Source organism: Cebidichthys violaceus, unplaced genomic scaffold (genome assembly GCF_023349555.1).
Source record: "Cebidichthys violaceus isolate CVI_PGR_0920_01 unplaced genomic scaffold, fCebVio1.0.p SCAF_14, whole genome shotgun sequence".
NCBI lineage: Eukaryota > Metazoa > Chordata > Actinopteri > Perciformes > Stichaeidae > Cebidichthys > Cebidichthys violaceus.
In genome coordinates this window covers 3,414,614-3,434,152 of record NW_027176307.1, presented here as the reverse complement: position 1 = coordinate 3,434,152, position 19,539 = coordinate 3,414,614, and the positions used below count along the sequence as shown (strand labels likewise).

The 19,539-nt window shown below is 40.2% G+C and overlaps 1 protein-coding gene across 2 annotated transcripts in view; it reads left to right on the top strand.

Annotated features, from left to right (window-relative positions):
- msraa (methionine sulfoxide reductase Aa) overlaps positions 1-19,539 on the top strand; it is a 35,684-nt gene that overhangs the window by 3,598 nt on the left and 12,547 nt on the right. For both annotated transcript variants that reach the window (XM_068708520.1, XM_068708522.1), the window contains exons 2-4: positions 11,389-11,457; positions 14,409-14,528; positions 19,099-19,203. In XM_068708520.1, the coding sequence (XP_068564621.1) occupies positions 11,389-11,457; positions 14,409-14,528; positions 19,099-19,203 (294 nt within the window). The remainder of the gene's footprint in view (positions 1-11,388; positions 11,458-14,408; positions 14,529-19,098; positions 19,204-19,539) is intronic.

The window sequence follows — 19,539 nt, the reverse complement described above, 5'->3', positions numbered from 1 at the left end:
CTTGTCATGTTTCAGCTGTACTTTTAACCACCTTCATATTCCCAAACTGTAAACACGTCTACACCAATGACCTGCAAAGACATTGCTGTTAATGCTAGAAGAGTCAGTATTAACTGTAAGGTTAAATGTAAAGTAAGTTGTGTCTGAATGAATATAAAGAGTAGATGTCCATTTACAAGCCTTAGTTACCTCTAACAGTGTATGAAATAATGAAAGCCGAATGGTATCAAAAGTGGTATTAAATCTTAACTTGGTGGAATTTATCACTTTTTCAGTGGTTTATGATATCTCATTGATAAATCCAATACATGTAACTTGTATTCTGATGTTACCTGGACATTGATACTCCTAGTTGACATTTTACTAAACCCCTCCCCCTCCACACAGAGGGATGAAAAACTTAAAACAAAAGCCTAATGAAGAAATTATTGTCATTCTCATCACAGCTTAATGCAGATGCATTCAGACATCCAACATCTGGTCTTTTAATTGGCAGTTGTACTTGTGAATGTAAATCATTATTATTGCAGCTTTCTGTTGTGGTTTGTGTAGGTTTTACAGCAAATTTTTGACATTAATATCCGGAGAGACGTTATGCTAATAAGACGGTGATATCAAGTTTATTTAAAAAAAATAAGGTTGTTTCTGCGAGTTGAAGCCAAAACCCCATTGATCAGCTGTTTTGATTCTTTCTATATGAACATCTCTAGCTGCAGTCCAGCTAACCGTTAGCTCACTTAGCTTCAGCCGAAAAATAAAATAACTGTATTTATGTTTTCAATCCGACATACTCAGTTCTTTGTTTTGTTTTTGCACTTCAGAAGCAACGATAAAAGTGGACTGGTATGAACAATCATTGGTCTAGTGATGAAATGGAAAAACTATTGACCTTTTTACAGCATCTTAAATGTGGGTATTTTCAGCTTTTTTCTGTTATACATATTGTTAATTGAACGCCCGTGGGTTTTGACCGCTTAGACAAAATTAGCAATTTATAGACGTCACTTTGGACCATCGTACCTCCATTGTCTGTCCAATACTTACAGGACTGTTGTAGTGGTGAGGTGGTAGATTGCAGCCAACTGAACACTCCTCCGCCCACTCCTCCCTTTCCAAGCTTATAGGAGAATTTTGATGTTCTTCGGGTAATGTAAAAGCGCGAATGGCCCTATCTAGTGCCAGTGTTAGGTTTGTCCGTTCTAGGCTACAGTAGAAACATGGCGGCGCAACATAGCGGACTTCGTGAAGGGGACCTGTCTTTCGTGCTGTTGGTTGGACAAAACAAATATTGTGAAGGAGTCACTTGTGGTTCTTGGTAATTGTGACATTTCTCATTATTTTCTGAATTTCTTTACAAACCCAACAATCGATTTGTGCAGAAAACAACGAGCAGATTACTGCGTAACAAAAAAATCATTAATTAATAGTTGAAACAGATCTCCACCTCAACCAACTACAACAGTAGAATCTTTTTTTTTTTTTTTTTACATTAATGCATGAGTGATAATACTCTGTTATATTATAGCCGTCATGGGACATTTTCCATCGTACTTTTACTTTTAATACTTTATATAACGTTTTCCTGATTGTTCTTTTCCTTCAGTTACATTTTCACTGCAGGACTTTTACTCGTAACAGAGTGTTTTTACATCGTGGTATTTGTACTTCTACTTCAGTAAAGGATCTGAATACTTCATCCATCACACACGTGGGTGTAATGTCCTCCCGGTGTCCTCGTCTAGTTTATCAGACATACAGGGGACCAGGTAAATCCACGTGAAGCCGTATCGGTCTGTCCATCACGTCTCTTGAACACGTTAAGCGACCGCGCGGCGTTATCAGGTTCAGCCGCACTTCAATCCATCTTACCGTTGTCACGGCAGTTACCACGACAACGCGCAGGGAAACCAGCAAATGAAATGTGTTTGTGTGCGCACGCCATTCCATCAGCAGGTGGCTCGGTAACCTTGAAGGGCATAATGACGGGCATTTAAGGAGGAGAATGCGAGCGACATAACAGATGAGGGAGACCCATTAGAGCGACAGAGAGAAGATGATAAGATGGAGGAGAAGAGAAACAAGACAGACCGAGGCTGAAAGTTGAGCTGTGTTGTCACTCAGATATTCAATGTTGTTTTATCTGATTCAACCACCGAAAACACAGTTTAAAGGGGGTTGTAGTGGGAGAAAGAAGTATTCAGATCCTTTACTTAAGCGTCTAAAATACTACAAGTAAATTCTAAATCCAACTTAAGTCTAATTTCAAGTGTATAATAATAAATAAATGTAGTGCAGTAAAGAGTCTAATGTTTCCCTCTAAAATGTAGTCTAAAGTAGCACAGAATGGAAATACCCAAGTACAATTATGACATACTTGTACTTTACTTAAGTACAGCTCATTTACATGAGACAGATACTGCGTGAGGTGAAGTTGAGTCAAAAATCTGGTACAGCAGCAGGCAGTTGCAGCTGTAATTATGACTCGGGTGGAGGTGAAAAGTAAACCACATGCATACGCTGCATTTTCATTAGCATTCAATATGATAGATATCTTGTTTGAGCTTGATGTTGAGCTTGATGTTTGAGTTTTGACGGATGAATAATTTATCCTTCCATGTAAACGCTGCAGCCTTTTATCACTAAACATCAGTGGTGGAACCTAACTAAGTACATTTACTCAAGTACTTGAAGTTTTGAGGTACTTGTCTTTTACTTGAGTATTTCCATTCTATGCTACTTTATTCTTTATACTTCTACCCCAACACATTTCAGAGGCATATCATACTTTTTACTCCACTACATTTGTTAGGCTTTACTTTGCAGATTTAGATCATTAATAGAAAATACTATATAAAGCAACTAATATGTTATGTATTATTATGGATTAAGCTTCCAGGTAGTACATGATAATACAAACATTAGCTCCACTTTTAGCAGTTGCAACATTAAAGTGATAAACACATGAATGCATCGTTAACTATAATTCAATAAAATTTATATATTATTCGAAAATTCTGCATAATGAGTGCTTTTTTTGGTACTTTTAGTGTATGTACTTTCAATTAAGTACTTTATAAGTATTTTTACGCCCCGGTATTACTACATTTATTGAAGTAAACGACCTGAGTACTTTTTCTACTTCTGCTAAACATAGCAACAACAACGTGTACTCCACACAGTGTAGCTGTAGTCAACCAAGAGATAATAATGTACACGGTGCGATGAAGAGCAGCCCTCATATACCAAATCATAAATGTATCGCAGTTAATAAAAGCCTGTATACATGCTGCAATAAACAACCTCTCCTATCACTTATTAAATATAACTAAACCTGTGTGCTAAATGCCAAATATCTCCTGAGCATTTTGAGTTTACATCCCTATTGTCCAGACTTAAAGCACATTTATGTGCGAGTGCAAAAAGCCATTACTTGAACGTACACTGTAGATATTACACGGCAGTATTACAGTTTCCACGTCTGAAAGGGTCCAGTCAGCCCACCATCTTTTAAGTGCATTATGTACTATTTCATACAACACACACACACACACACACACACACACACACACACACACACACACACACACACACACACACTGCCTCACTGCTAATGGCTCTGACTGATCGATCACAGACACACACATTTACCCCGACCACCACTCTAGTTACACACACACACACACACACACAAACACAGCTGTCAGTCAAGTGTTTCGAAGGTTTAGAGAAGATGACAGAAAGGAGAACAAAACAGGAAGCATACATTTAAAAGGTAAAGGTTTTCTGGAGATGAATCAATATTGTTTTCACAGCATGCGCACTCTGTGACCGGAACAATAGAGACCTCGTATCGGGGTATCGCACAACGTCATCTTGCAGCCGCTTCACATTCTGTAACATTAGTCTTCAGGGAAAAGAGGATCTGTGGCAACACTTTTATTTAATCATTTCCCAGGTTTCCTGCATAGAAATTCCATACTATGTTTCCAATAATAAATTAATATTGAATCAATTAAGAGTTTGGCTTTTATCAGTTTAACCATTCTTAAAATTAATAAACCAACGCCAGATTGATTGAATTTTCCTTGAGTGAACAATAAAGAAAAAACCTGATTCATGAAAACGTTCTGAGATATCTCATCAAAACACACCAATGCCAGCTTGATTGATTTCCCCTGAACTGCACATGCACACAAATTAAAATCAAAAATCCATTGGGTCTTAGTGTTTTAAAGACTTTAATATCTCTTTCTTTCCAGGAAACTTCTTGGAAAAGATTTATTCTGAAATCACGCTATTTCTTAAAGCAAAGGCCCTTTTCTGTTATTGAGAGGCTGTTTTCTAGTTACTAGATGCTTCAGGGTCTGACTCAAAAGATGTTTTATTATTATTATTATTATTATTATTATTATTATTATTATTAAGAAGCGTATTACAATGTCACGGGATATAAACAGAAAACCATCATCATTTATTTCATCAACAAATACGGTTGCTCAAGTGAAAACTCAGGACAAAAGCAGGACCTCCTGTCAAGCACGGTTATGAAGTTAGTTTGAGGTTGAGGTCTTTAGGGTGCCAAAATTTGGGATCGGACCTAGAATGAACCTGTGGAGAACCTAAAAGACGAGACCAGGGCCGGTCGGACCCCTTCTCAAAGGACCAGATCCAAACAGACCCAAATGGAGAAAAAACACTGTGTATTTTAACGTCGGCGTAATGCTTCTGCTGAACAACTTCCTGGTAAAAGCTCTGCCCTCGACAATCTAAATCCAGTATGTGCTTTCTTCATTTTTTAAGGCTTACGTTTGTCTCCACCACATTCACACACAAGTGGAAGCATCTCCTTAACAACAGCCTTGGCCATTGTATCCAAAGCCCATTGAAGCCCACGAAGGAGTTTGTTTTTCCAACATAAAACCCTCAAAAACATACCCGCGCGAGGACGCGTCTTTCTCGAGGCTGTCAGCGGCAGAACAATGAGGGTAACACTGATGGTCGTGATGATGGGCGGTAATAAAAATGATGATGGCAATCAGAGTAGCTGATTGAGAGGCTCATATAGAGGGAGGGAGGAAACGCTGTAGCGAGGAGAAATGAATGGAGAGAGAGAGAGATGGGTGGATGAGGGAGATGTAAAAGGGAGGCTGATAAGAAAGGGGGGAGCAGGAGGAAGATGAAGAAACCAGGCAATCAGAGAGAGAGAGACCACGGGAGGAGGAGGGGAAGGGGTTGGGGGTGGGGGGGAGGTTACTTTGTAGATTTAATTGCAGTGCAGTTGAGGCAATCTTTTCTTTGTGTGTGTGTGTGTGTGTGTGTGTGTGTGTGTGTGTGTGTGTGTGTGTGTGTGTGTGTGTGTGTGTGTGTGTGTGTGTGTGTGTGTGTGTGTCTCCAATATCCACTAGCCAGACATTAGCTGCAGTGTTTCATTCATCACTGTCAGGTCTGGAGCTCCAGGGGGGAGGAGAAGGGGGAGCCCTGGACATTCAGGCCTGGCTCTAGCTCCTCACCAGGCTGGGGGGGGGGGGCATCGTGAGGCCCAGGTCTGGTCTTTAATTTCCAGCAAGTAGGGTTTGAGAAACGGGTAGCAGAGGTGTAAATACCTGCCAAACTAACGGCCATTGTGAAAATGTTAGCATGCTAGCGTTAGCATTTGTTAGAGTGCGACAGAGCAGCAGAATATATCTTTTTCAGAGAAATGCCTTTTAGATTAGCACTGAACATGCATGAAGTCACTGGGTCTATGTAGATTATCAGCCATACAATTTTTTATTGATTAATCTTATTAAGTTTTACAATTAGTCGATTAATCTAATGACTAATGTACAGATCATTTTTAAAATATATTTTTTAAATTATTAAAATAATAATTAGTATAAAAAACTTGTCTGATTAATGTTTAATTTTGTATTGTATCGCCTCTTAAAAACAAACAAATGTAACAATTTGTCAGATGCCTGATCAGATCAATACTGCTCTTCATATTCAAAATATTTTTTTGGCAATTTACAGACGAAATAATTGATTTATTCTTTGGAAAAACTTTCCAACAGATTGATGGATGGGGTGACCGTGGCTAAGTGGAGAGCATGGCCGCCTTTCAATCAGAGGGCCGGCGATTCGATCCCTGACTCCTGCTCTCATGTCAATGTGTCCTTGAGCAAGACGCTTAACCCCAAAATTGCTCCCGTAGCTGTGTCTGCGGTGTGTAGATAGATACTGATTTGTAAGTCGCTTTGGATAAAAGCGTCTGCTAAATGACCGTAATGTAATGTAATGGATGTGTGATATAGTGAAAGTGATCATTATGTTGTCCTGGTGGTTAGGGGCAGGGCTTCTGAACCTTTTGTAACTTAAAGATGCAATATATACAATATTCAGAGCATTGATATATCATCAAACAACTACTTTCTATGCAAGTTTGTGCACGTGAATGTGCTTCACCAGCTACCTCATGGACGCCTCTGTGCACCGCTCTCACAATTTGGTTACAATCGATAACGTCTCCACCGACCGCGATGTCGCGGAAGCGTTGCACTCAGCCTCTGGTAACCCATCGAGTAAACACTGTTCGCTCTGTCAGCACGTTTGCCATACTGTGCTCTGTTAGCGCTGTTAGCAGTGTTAGCTTCTCAACCGTCGCCATGTTGAGAGCCGACTGAGAGGCAACTGAGATGCTCCCAATCCAGCATATAGCACCTTTTGAGGTGCACTTCTGATTGTTCAAACATTTCCGAGGACCATGTTGCCTAACAGCGGACAGAGAAAAACCTAAATTAACAAACAAAGGACAATAAAAAAACTAGGCTGTAAATATGTGTTATGCCATTGTCACCTAATGACCAAAATAAATATTCTATACCCTCATTAATGTTTTGCAGGGCCATATTTACTCACCGCACGCTTTGGAGCTTGTCTCAAAGCAAACGTTTACGATCCAAGTCTTTTTTTTTCAGCTACAATAATTGTGTAATAGGCTCTGAGCACTACCAAACACAGGTGACCCACACTCAATACTGTGTCTCCCGTTTATGTGCTTGTCTACGCTCGTTCGGTTTGCTTCTGCTGCACAGTGGATGGACAACAAGTTAAGAAAGAAGCACAGTAAGTTGCCTGTGACGCAGGAGCCTGACTCAGCATCTCAGTCAGCTCCGTGTGCCGGATGACGTAAAGATAAACGTCCTCTGAAAAAATGTAGTGAAACTTTCTCTGCAGAATGATTCATCCAGCGTTCATACGCTGATGTAAACATACAGTGTATTTCTTTATGTATATATAAAGATTATACAACAATAAATTAAACACTGACCTATTTTTTTTTATCTATTTATATTGTCAATTTTGTCGTTATCTGTGGTTGCACCACAGACGATTTTTAAAAAAGAGATGAAGGACTCGATGAAGCTGATTCTGAAGCGACTCTGCCTGCCTTTACATGCATGTAGGCCTAAGCTGAAATAGAGCAGCACTAATGTGTGTGTGTGTGTGTGTGTGTGTGTGTGTGTGTGTGTGTGTGTGTGTGTGTGTGTGTCGCAGATGTCACCATGGATATAGGTCTGTTCTGTGATCAGGGTTATCATTGTGACAGGATTTTGGGAGCCGCAGAAGAGGCTGGGAGGCAGGCTGGCTGCTCACACGCACACATTTGTACCCAAAAAAACCCCAAAGCGGCTAGCTGTTTGATGTGAAGTGTCCTGAAGTGCCTCCTAACCTCGTTCACTGCTCTTTACCGCCAACTGAAAATCAGTCGCCAGTGCGAACCAGTCAGAAACCGGCTGATATTTGAAATAAACATAAATTCTGCTCACGGAAATAACCTGCAAACAAGATATTTTGTATTTTCCTATATGCACATCCTTTATATTGTTGTGCTAATGCAAGGTTTAGTAATGCTGCGGAGATACAAGAAACCCAGAGTCTCTGTCTCTCTCTCACACACACACACACACACACACACACACACACACACACACACACACACACACACACACACACACACACACACGCGCACACAAATATTGTTTGCGCCCGACCTCACACAAAACAAATTCAATTAATCAACAAGAGGCGTTGTTATCGTTCCCGGTGAGATAAAGGCGACGACGAGAAAAGGCATTTCAAAGGAGTGCTGCACGGAATAATTACTTTCCAGAAAAATGCGTGTGTGTGTGTGTGTGTGAACTAAACGATAACTGGAGAATATTAATGAATGTGTTTGAAAAGGTATTCATTTTCTATCACTTTCTTTACTGTGTTTGGGAAATTGTGTATCTCTCGTTTTAGCCCTGTGTGGTTATATTTAGGCTACAGTGTATTTACTTTATTCACTAGTTGTCACTCTGGTCAGTGTGACAAAACTCCACGAGAGAGCGGAGACATGACTTTTACAGTCCTGTTTGTGTACCGAATAAACAAACAAGGTGCGACCTGCTCCTCAGTGGTTGGTTTCTTTTTTCCCCCAACTTTATGCTAAGCTAAGCTAATAACCTTCCGGCTCTAGCTCCATCCTTAAATTCTCTGTATTCTGGCTGAAGCTTGGACCTGAGCATTAACGGAAATGTATTGATTCAGTCACAATTCTTCATCTACCAATAAGAATGATGAAGGTGCAATTTGGTCCCACCCTAACAGATCACCCCGTTAGTTTAAACACGCCCACAGAAATACTCTGTTAAGCTGTTCCTTTAACATCATTCATCTATGTCAGGGCTGCTAGTCATACTCTATTATAATCAATGTGGAATATGTAAATATGTTTTGTCATCTTTGATCACATAAAAATTCAGTTTTTTTCCATTTGTCTTTACGGTCAAATGTGGCGCCTTTACAAAATGACATCTTGTCCTGCACGGTAATGCGTGCAGGACATGTTCGATTTTAAAAGCCCGGTGAGATTTACTCGCCAGCCACAAATAGGATGACAATTGTTTTCCCTGTGCAGCACCAGGTCAGCAGTTTTCAGGTCAAACCCACAAATCCTGCACAGGCATTATAAAAACATAAAATAAAAAAATGCTTGCAGAACCAGTTCAAATGGCAGCATCAGCCTGATTCGATGGTGCAGATACAATTCCAAAATTGAAAGGCTCTTGCTGCACTTTTGCACGTTCTATTCCTTTTGCTGGGAAAACAGAAAAGAGACCGTTTACAACTTTGATAATGAAACCTTTTCTCAGAAAAAAACATTGTGGTTTTATCAGCTCTCATTTTGATCATTCCAGAAATAGCTGTACGGGGGGGTGCATCGAGACTTATTATCTAAGAACAGTGTGCACATTTCAGAGCTTGTATGCGTTTAGAGGTACAGTAGAAAAAAGATGGCAGACAGCTGATCTGCATCATCTGCCTCCAGCTTTTGTTTTATTTTTAATCACGCTCGCTGTACACACACACACACACACACACACACACACACACACACACACACACACACACACACACACACACACACACACACACACACACACTGAGAAATAAACAATTTAAATGTAAATGTCAGTGGGGAAAGACAATAAGTCCAGACAGAATACTAATGAGTAGTGTGTGTGTGTGTGTGTGTGTGTGTGTGTGTGTGTGTGTGTGTGTGTGTGTGTGTGTGTGTGTGTGTGTGTGTGTGTGTAGCCAGTAACGAACATGCCTTCACTGGTCCCCAAAGGCAGCCATTACTAACACACACAGAAGATAATGTGAGAGGAAGTAGGAGGAAGAGCATCTTTACCATTTTCATCTCTTTATATTATTACGTCTATTTCTATCGAACATGCTATGTAGATGAAGTTTTAATTTGTTTCATTTGAGGTTTATGCTAATTTAATATAAATTGAATGCAAATTGACAGGACGACAGGACTTTTTTTTTTGCGTTTGGATCCGATGCAAATGTTGTGCACAAGCTGACAGCAGGAAACACTGTGTGATGGGAAGCTAAATATACAGCAGGGACTGTAAAGGGACTGGAGGTGAGGAGCTGCTGCATCCAACCAATCAGGATGGAAAAAACCCTTCCTCCCTCACAATGTAGAGGGAGATGAGAATGTGTCTCTGAAGATGTCTGTCAGTCTGTCAGACAGTCGGACTGACACTGTCTTTCATCTGGATGATAGGCTGCTGGTGTAATCAAACAAACAAGGACGACTTCAGATGGTGATTTTGTGTGTGTGTGTGTGTGTTCCAAGTTTAAATGATCAGTGAATAGAGAATGCAGAATCTATACCGCTGATTGACAAGATGAAGTCTGCCTCACGAATCACGCTTTGATGCGTGTGTGTTTGTGTTTGTTTGGAGGGCTGCTGATTGGTTGGCAGTATCCATCTGGCTGCTTTTTTTCTATAGGCATGCTGCTCCACACAACAATTATGCTTCCATGCATGAAGTGTGTGTGTGTGTGTGTGTGTGTGTGTGTGTGTGTGTGGTTAAGGGGGAGAGTTTGAGGAAGAGGTGGAGGGGCGATCCAGATGTTGGGTTCATTCTCATTCTACTCCATCCCATTTATTTTAATCCATCTCCCTCCCCCCACAGCATTGTACAGCAAGCCATCTGTACACACACACTCACGCACACACTGACACACACACGCACACACACACACACTGACACACAGCCTCCGGCATGCTAACGCTAATGCGTGTTAGCTCAGCCAGGTGGCTGGGTGGCCTCTAATGGGTCCTGGTGCACCTCTGGCTGTGTGCTGATTGGAGTGAATGCAGCTGCTATGGAGTTCTGTTTAAGTGGGTCACTGTGCGTGCGTGTGTGTCTCAGGTGAATTCAGCACCGCTTTTTGTTTTTTTGGTGGTGGTGCAGTGTTATGAAAAATTTAGGTTTTCATTTTAAATATGTATTGTGCGAGCTGGTATTGTGCGAGGAAAGGGGAAATTACTTAAATATATTTTAACACAAAGACACGTAAATTGAAAAGTTGGCAGCCCTGCACACAAAGCCTCTAAAATTGGCTCCACATTGATGAACTACAACATTAAAATGCTTTTATATGTATTTATTCGTGCTAAAAACAGAATGTAATATTCTTTAATAATGTGAAACACTGTGAAAGGAGCCTGCATAATGAGTACTTTTTATACTTTTAGTACATTTTGCTGATAATACTTCTGCAGTCTAAGTAACACTTACTGTTTTTTTTTTTTTTAGAATATGATATTTATTTTACTGAAGTAAAGGATCTGAGAACAGCACTGTGTTACACGTTAATCATGCTACAAACATTGATGAGCTGTCCCAGAGCCCACAGTAACCAAAAAGACATGTCTCTCACATTCTCCCTCCGTCAGTCAGTTTGGACTCATAAGTGAGACTCAGATGCTAGTATTTGCATATGTGCATGCCATTTTATTTTTTGGTCTTCATAACCTCTCATTCTCCGTTTCTCATGCAGCCAAACACGATGTGAGCGGCAACAGGACTGTTCCACCTTTTCCAGAGGGGACAGCGATGGCTGTATTTGGTGAGTGTCTTTTCGTCAAAGAAACAGAAAACGTTCCAGGACATGAGGGCAGTTTTGCCTTCTGGTATAACCTGAAATTTACTTTATGGTTTATTTAGCATATCAGACAGCGTCAATATACCTTATATCACAGGCTAAGCAAAGTGGGGCTGCAGAATTTGTAATTTTAGATGAATATGAAGATTATGTTCTTGTTTTATTGATTCATCTTTTAGTCCAGTTATTCCCAAAGACTGGGTCGCGGCCCACAGTTGGCCGCAAGAGATTTCATTACGGTCAGAATTTTTTTTATTTAACATTTATATAAGCAATACACCTTTAAGCCACATGATGAAGCCTGATTGTTTGTATTGTTCTTATAATTGTAGTTTATTACAACACTGACTCTAATATAAAAGGATAGCGTTCATTCTGTTTGTTTAACTGATGAGAGGAATAATACATGAGCCCGTTAACTCCACCTAAATGCATCGATTAGGCCTCAGTTATAAGTATTTAATGTGTATATGTTTTCAATAACACCTGCATCAAACAAAGTTGGGATTTATCAAACCTAAATCTCTTCAAAATGGCTGGTTTATCTAGGGCTGCACAATTATTTGAATTTTAATCGCGATCACGATTTTGGCTGCCACAATTAAATGAGCATGATCGTCAGCGATATTGACGTTTAAAATGCGTGCTCTGCTACATATCAAATCAAGCGCTTCCTCAACTAACAGTCAGCCAACCACCAGGGGGAGAACGAGATGGGAGGTGTCATGCGCGCACCCTGCAGCGGCAGCCTCAAAAAAAGTTCTGTCTGCAGTCGACTCCGATATTAGTAGAAGAGTAGAGACAGACAACAGAACAGAGAGCAGACGGTCATGGGTGTCGTGTGGAAGGTAAATCAAATTGTCAGGAGCAGAAGGCGAGGAGCTAGTCTCTCGAAAAGGATCATCATCCGTTGTCTGGAAGTTTTTTGGATTTAGGGCAAGTGATGTTAACCAAGAACAAATCATATGCACAGAGTGCGTTAGAGTTGTGTCTGCGCCGCATAGCAATACAACTAACTTGTTTAACCACCTGAAAAATCACCACAAACCAAAGTACGACTAATGCATTAAGGCCAAAGCTAGCGTTACCTAACTGAATCTCCGTCCATGTCCAACGTCAACCCAGAAAACCATAACAGCGACCCTGCATAGCTCGACAGCGTATCCATCCACCTCCCTAAGACGCACTGAAATAACGGATGCAATCGCATTTCATTTGGCCAAAGACATGTGTCCAATAAATACTGTGAACAATGAAGGCTTCAGAAAAATGGTCAAGACACTAGACGAGATACGTGATCCCCTCGCGCTATTATTTCTCCAAACAGGCATTGCCTGCACTGTATGAAAAACGTCGGGGGGAATAAGAACCGTATAAGTTTTATTTTGATGCAAAGACGTGTACATTAGCTGGAATGTAGCACAACATGGAAGTGAAAGCAGTGCTCTGTTGATTTAATTTTGGGTAAAAAGCGTTGATACTATTTTGTTTATATTTTCCTTCTACGAGATGCACTGTGATAAGGACCAGTCTGATGCAAAGATGTGTATATTAACCAGAATGTAGCACAACAATGGAAGTGGAAGCAGTGCTCTTGTTCATTTAAACGTGAAAGTGCAATACAAATATGTTGTTCCTAAAATGAATGAATAATCGTGATAAATAATCGTGATCTCAATATTGATCAAAATAATCGTGATTATGATTTTGGCCATAATCGTGCAGCCCTAGGTTTACCTCTTCAAGATGATATAAGGAGATGCTGAATGGCGGTATTGATGGTCGGGAACGTTTATTTTACGCACAGATTGGATCCTCATGATTTATAGATGAGGCCTATTGACTCACGGTGGTTTCTAGTGCTGGGCGGTATGGCGGTATTTTTTTTCGCATTAATTAATTAACGGCGGAAATTATTTTATCGCGCGTTTAATTATTAAGCGGACATTTTTAACACAAGAACCGGCCAGCGAGCGATGAACAGCTGTTTGTGTGGCGTGTCTTCCGTCACTTCCTGTTTCCTTCACCTACATTCCCCTGGGTCCTAAGCCCCTCCAAGTATACCTTTTTATCACTTCATATTTATAACAAATACCGCACATATTCAGCGTTGCACATGTGTCTAACCAAAATACCCCAAAAAGCAAAAGTCTCTTTGTTCCTCCTGCTTTTTTCTGTTCTTAATATAGCGACGGAGCCTCTCCCAGCTGTTAGCAGACTTGTACTACCGGGCTAGCTAGCGAGCTGTACCCAGCATGCCGTTCGGCGGTGTAATTTTATAAATGTACAATTATTAGTGTGACAAATTGTTTATGTGTCACAAACTGTTGTGTCGTGGTGTTTTGCCCTGTTAAAGAGAGTTAGCTGTGGGTTAGGGGTCCCTCTCAATACAGTTTAGACAACTAGCTCCAACCGTAGCGCTCGTCGCGGCGAACAATATATTTTGCTGCCTGTTGAAGAGTGACAGCAGTTGTTTCGGCTATGCACCGGTATGACGGTATATGAAAAATTAATATCGTACAGGAAATTAAAACTGTTATATCGCCCAGCACTAGTGGTTTGTCATTTTTTTAAAAAGTGGGTCTCCAGAAATAAAGTTTGGGAAACCCTGGTTTTAGTCTATGAAATGCTTCTCAGAGGCCATGCTAATGTATTCAATTTGCTGACTGTCATATATGACAGCAAATTGAATATCTTACGTTTTGGACAAAGAAAAAAAAAAGGGCAAATCTTATTTTAGAGGCTGGAACCGGAGAACGTTTGCTCGAGAAGTGACTGAAAAAACTGATCGATCGAAATAGGTGCTGATAGACTGACCAGTCGTTGCGGCTCTAAAGCAAGGCCTTTGCTGTCTCGCTGTCCGTTGGGACGTTGAAGGCCGTTGTCTAACAAAGTTTGGGTTTCTTCACTCGTAGGCATGGGCTGCTTCTGGGGAGTGGAGAGGAAGTTTTGGAGACAAAAAGGGGTTTATTCCACCCAAGTGGGCTACGCAGGAGGATACACACCTAACCCCACCTACAAGGAAGTCTGCACAGGTAGCTTCTACACACACACACACACACACACACACACACACACACACACACACACACACACACACACACACACAGCGCACTGGGCAGCGCGTTGTCTACTGAGAATCAATGGACTGTGGAAAACAAGACCGACATAAACAGAAGAGTGAATCATTTCCCCCAGGCCCTATTATACTGGGGCATGGATAAGGCTGCTATTGAAGCCTGACCTGTGTGTGTGTGTGTGTGTGTGTGTGTGTGTGTGTGTGTGTGTGTGTGTGTGTGTGTGTGTGTGTGTGTGTGTGTGTGTGTGAGATGCATGTCCAGCCCTCCCAGTGATTCCTCCAGCCAGCCAGTGCAGAGGGAATCCATCCGTAGACCTGCCTCACCACCTGTCTCCTTTTCTTTCGGACTTAGTTTTATTCTTCTCTAAACTCAAACAGAAACAAATAGCTGTCAAACAGCCACACCAACACAGAGTTGGAAAGATGTGGGTGCACATGTTTATACAGCAAAGATAACACACGTCCAATAAAGGAGAGATACGGGATGTTTAACTGGAATCAACCACAGGAGGCAGAATATGCCAAGAGGAAAAAGAAAAACCGTGTCCGAAATCACTTCCTATTAGCTATATAGGGCACGACATTAACTGTCCCACATTTTAATTGAATGTGTAAAATGTATCAACTGTATAGCGACCCACAAAAACCTTAATGGAAAGAAAAAAGTACTTTAAGCCTATTGTTGTCACGATTTTGGTGTAAAGGCCTTAAAGCATGTCAAACTCAAGGCCCGCGGAGATAGCATGTTGTCTGTGTGCCGACATATCACAACAGGTGGACAGGAGAGGCATCAGCCCGTAAAGCGGTTTTCCAACAAGTGTTTGAGTTGAAAATGATCGACAAATAATCCCAAAATGTCCACGAACAATTGATGCAGAGGGAAGAAAATGTTATGAAAGATGGGAAAGCGAATACATGTTTGTGCTTCAAGGAGAAAAAACAGTCTGTCTTCTGTGTTATGAGGCAGTGTCGGTGATGAAGGAATACAATTTACGTCGGCATTTTGACACCAAACACAGAGCTAAATTTAGCCTCCAAGAAAAATGTAAAATTGTCCAAGAATTTAAAGGCAGACTGCAATCACAGCAAAATATATTTACAAAAGCTACAGCCCAGTGCATGCTAAAGGTATGACACTCACACTTGTGGTGCTCAAAGCGCAAAGAAAACAAACATTTGAAAAACTCAACAGCAATGTCTCTTTCCAGAAATCATGACCCACTTACTCAATATAATCCACAGACCTTCTTGTGAGCAGTTTCATGTAGGAACTATGGTTGAAAGAAAATAGTTTCTACATGGAAAAAAAAAAAAAAAAAAAACTGAGATAAAACTAGGCAACTCACACCAAAACAATCTAGATTGATAAACAGCACTTAGCATTACATATTGAGCACCGTCAGGAGGACTTGGAGTAAACTTAAGTTAACAATGACAGCAACAGGACTTGGAAGAAAGAAACCAGGTGATATCTTGGCTTGACAAGATTGACTGAAATGTTCATTATAGTGTGATGATCATTCATTTAAACTTGACTAGAATAGTTACGGTTTTCTTCGACTGAGATGAGACTAAAATAAGGTTTGGTTGTAATTTTTTTTCAATTTTAATGCACCAATTTTGTTTATTTTGTACATATCTTTCACTATCAATATAAATCCTACACGCTGTATATAAAGTATACAGGCATCTTTAAAAAAATTATGCCTATTTCAAATGTTGTAGTCTATTCATGATTGACATCATATTGTATCCGCAAAATAATGTTTTTAATGTCTTTTATGAAGCTGTGATGATGCTGTAAGGTCAATAAACTATAAACTAATAGCTCCACTATTGGACCTAACAATTGTAACATGTCTCATAACAATTGTGACCTGCATTTATGAATGTATTTATAGGCTAAACTGATTCATTGACAAATATTTTAGAGATGTAGGTCATAAAAATACTTAGTTGCAGCCCCATATAAGAAAGCCATTACATCCAGGAAGCATTGGGTGGGCCGCTTTTCTTGCATTTTCTCTCACATGCCGATTTGTCAAATCTGGTTAAAATAATACATAAATCCATCTGAAATGCTCGAGAACACCGGTTGAGTGCGTGACTTATCTGTCATGGAGTAATTTTTGCAGAGCAGGAGCAGTTCACAAAACTCACGGGGCAATTTGTCGGCTGAGTTTTGGCGTCATGGTTGAGTATGTTATGCACTTTCCAACGTTTACAGTTCCATCTTCTTCAATTGTAATAAGACCAACATCGTAGGCCTACATTTCATATAGAAAGATATCTGTGAACTGCATACATTTTATAATATGTAGTGTATATTTCTAACACATGAATATTCTTTGAATGGGAATTGTCTGCTACTGAAGAGAAGGTTAAACACTTATCTCTTCTCACTGTTGCTGAAAACAGAAATGGAGTTGAACCTGGTCTGAACTGGTGGATGTGTGTTTTTGTAATCAGCACAGCATCTTGGCAGAGCAGTGACAGACAACACTTGGCTAAATGAAGTGCTCCTCACACCTTTCCATCTTCAGGAGAGACAGAAAATATTCATGTTTGGTTAAATATTTACACTCGGATCAGTGTGAGGTTTGAAATGTGATCATTGAATTTGCCCTTTTTTTTCTTTTTGACAAACATTTTTGATTTGTTTTGTCTCAAAGCCATTTTCCTCTTCAGTCAGAAGAATACATGTTAACTTCATGCTGCTAATAACTGAAACTGTACAATATTACGAATGAGATAAATCAATTTTACCTTCTTCAGGCTTTACCAAACAACATAATCTTTTATAAATACAATGTAAGGCCTGCAGGGCAGAGTTTTTATAACTTCCTAGGAGCGGACCAGCAGTGTCATTCAGCAGGAAGTTAGGTGAGGGGGTTAAAGGTCCAATTAACGATGGAGACTTTTGATTTAATAATGTGCTGAAATGCTCTACCGCCAGCATTAGAGCTGGGTATTAGGCGTCAATATGACTTCTACTTGCATGCTCTCTCAAATTGGTATTCTTCCTTTTACTTATCCTTTAGTCAAACGGCAATTTGTCAGTTTTCGACTGTATTTTATTAGCCACATGGCTGGTTGTGGTAACATTTAACGTTTGAGGAACCAGGACTGAGTGGGCCAGACTGCTACAGTAAATGAGAGGTTGTCTAAAGGGACTCTGGTGCTTGGAAACACTGCCTCCTTTGTCCACAGGGAACGCCCAGATCGACCCAAAATGAAAGTTCCTCACAGTAACTTTAAGTACAGTACCTGAGTAAATGTACTTGGTTGCATTCCACCACTGTTTTTATAGTTGTTGTCTTTGCAGTCAGTGCATTAAGATACAACTTCGATGGTCAACTATCAAACACAGTGACCTAATGAGAATGCAGGATAATTATTTTTACAGCTAAATGTACAGAGTGTGGACAACAACTCTGTTCCCATTCCAGCCACTGCTTTATTTCCCATCTATTATGAAATGGATATATTCCTGCGAGATTGTCCCGGTGAGGCATTAATTTAATATCGACCGCTGCTTTGTCTCTGTTCGGCAATATCTACCGTAGGAATCCATAACTCCTGATATTAAAAAAGTAATAAGAGACAGAGAGAGATGGGAGTGGAGGTAGAACGAGAGACAGGAGGAAGATGAGTTGCAGCGTAATGGGTCACAGTGCATTACCAACACCAGCTGCTGTCTGTTCGTCTGCAGGAGTCATCGCTTGTTAGGTGGAACATTCTAATCAGCTTTGGACTACTGTGGACTTTTCAAGCACGACGCCTGTATTTAGGCATTTTTAGTTGTACATTTAATTGAAAAATAGAATAGAAGTATTTCAAGATCGACGGTTGAGTTTTGACCCTGGAAAAACCAGTTGACAAAACAGTCCAGATGATCACTTGTTCCAGAGCTTTCAGTTGAATCACATAGTCTTCATCAGTTGCCATGTCAATGTAGAAGTCCCAAGAAAAGAAAAAGTTTAAACATTTACAGTTTCATGACAAATTAACAGGCAAATAAAATGAACCGTAAACATAGAGCAAACTCTTGATATACAAATTCTCATAAACAACAACAATAAAGATTACATGTCCAAAGAGGAGTAGGGCACTTACACCGCCCTACCGCTTCTCATGACTCAAACAATTAACACATAATGCATCATATATAACTAATAAACAACTACCCCAATGCTCTTATGTTCATCTCAAATATCCCAATGTCAGATATACCAAAGAGGATGCTCCACAACCAATTTCCTTCATATTCAACCCAAAGAGAGGTTTTAAAGTCATACAATAGGGCTGTAAAAATTCTACATATTGCACCTTTACTTGAAGCATTACTGCATAAAAACATCCCAAAATTAGGAAATATGCAATAGAAAGATGTTTACAAGCTGTGAATTGGAAGGAACCCAAACGTTTGCGATAAAATTCACTGTGATACGAGTGAATGGATTTATTAGTTGAACCCTATGTTGGACCTCTGTGTCTGGTGAACTCACAGAAGTTGTACTTTGCAGGTATGACAGGCCACGCCGAGGTGGTGAGAGTCGTCTTCCATCCGGAGCAGATCAGCTTCACCAGCCTGCTCAAAGTTTTCTGGGAAAGCCACAACCCAACTCAAGGTACGACCTCCCGGACACAAACACTCTCATGACTGAACCCTTTAAGGGTAAATCAAGTTTGTTTTAGTGATAAACAGTATGTAAAAAAAAAAAAAGTGCCCTAAATGAATGTTTTAACACCTGTAGGGAAACTGCAGGTCTCTCGCTCAATACTGGATCAATTTAAGAAATTGTTGTCCTTGTTAATCACTCAGACACAAAAACATGGGGAAATGGGGTTATGAATGCAGGAGTTACCCATTAAAATGTTATCATGCTAAAGGTTCCATGATCAACATCAACATGTTACCATGCTAATCAGTATGGTAACAGTATGTTTGCAATCTAAAATGCTAT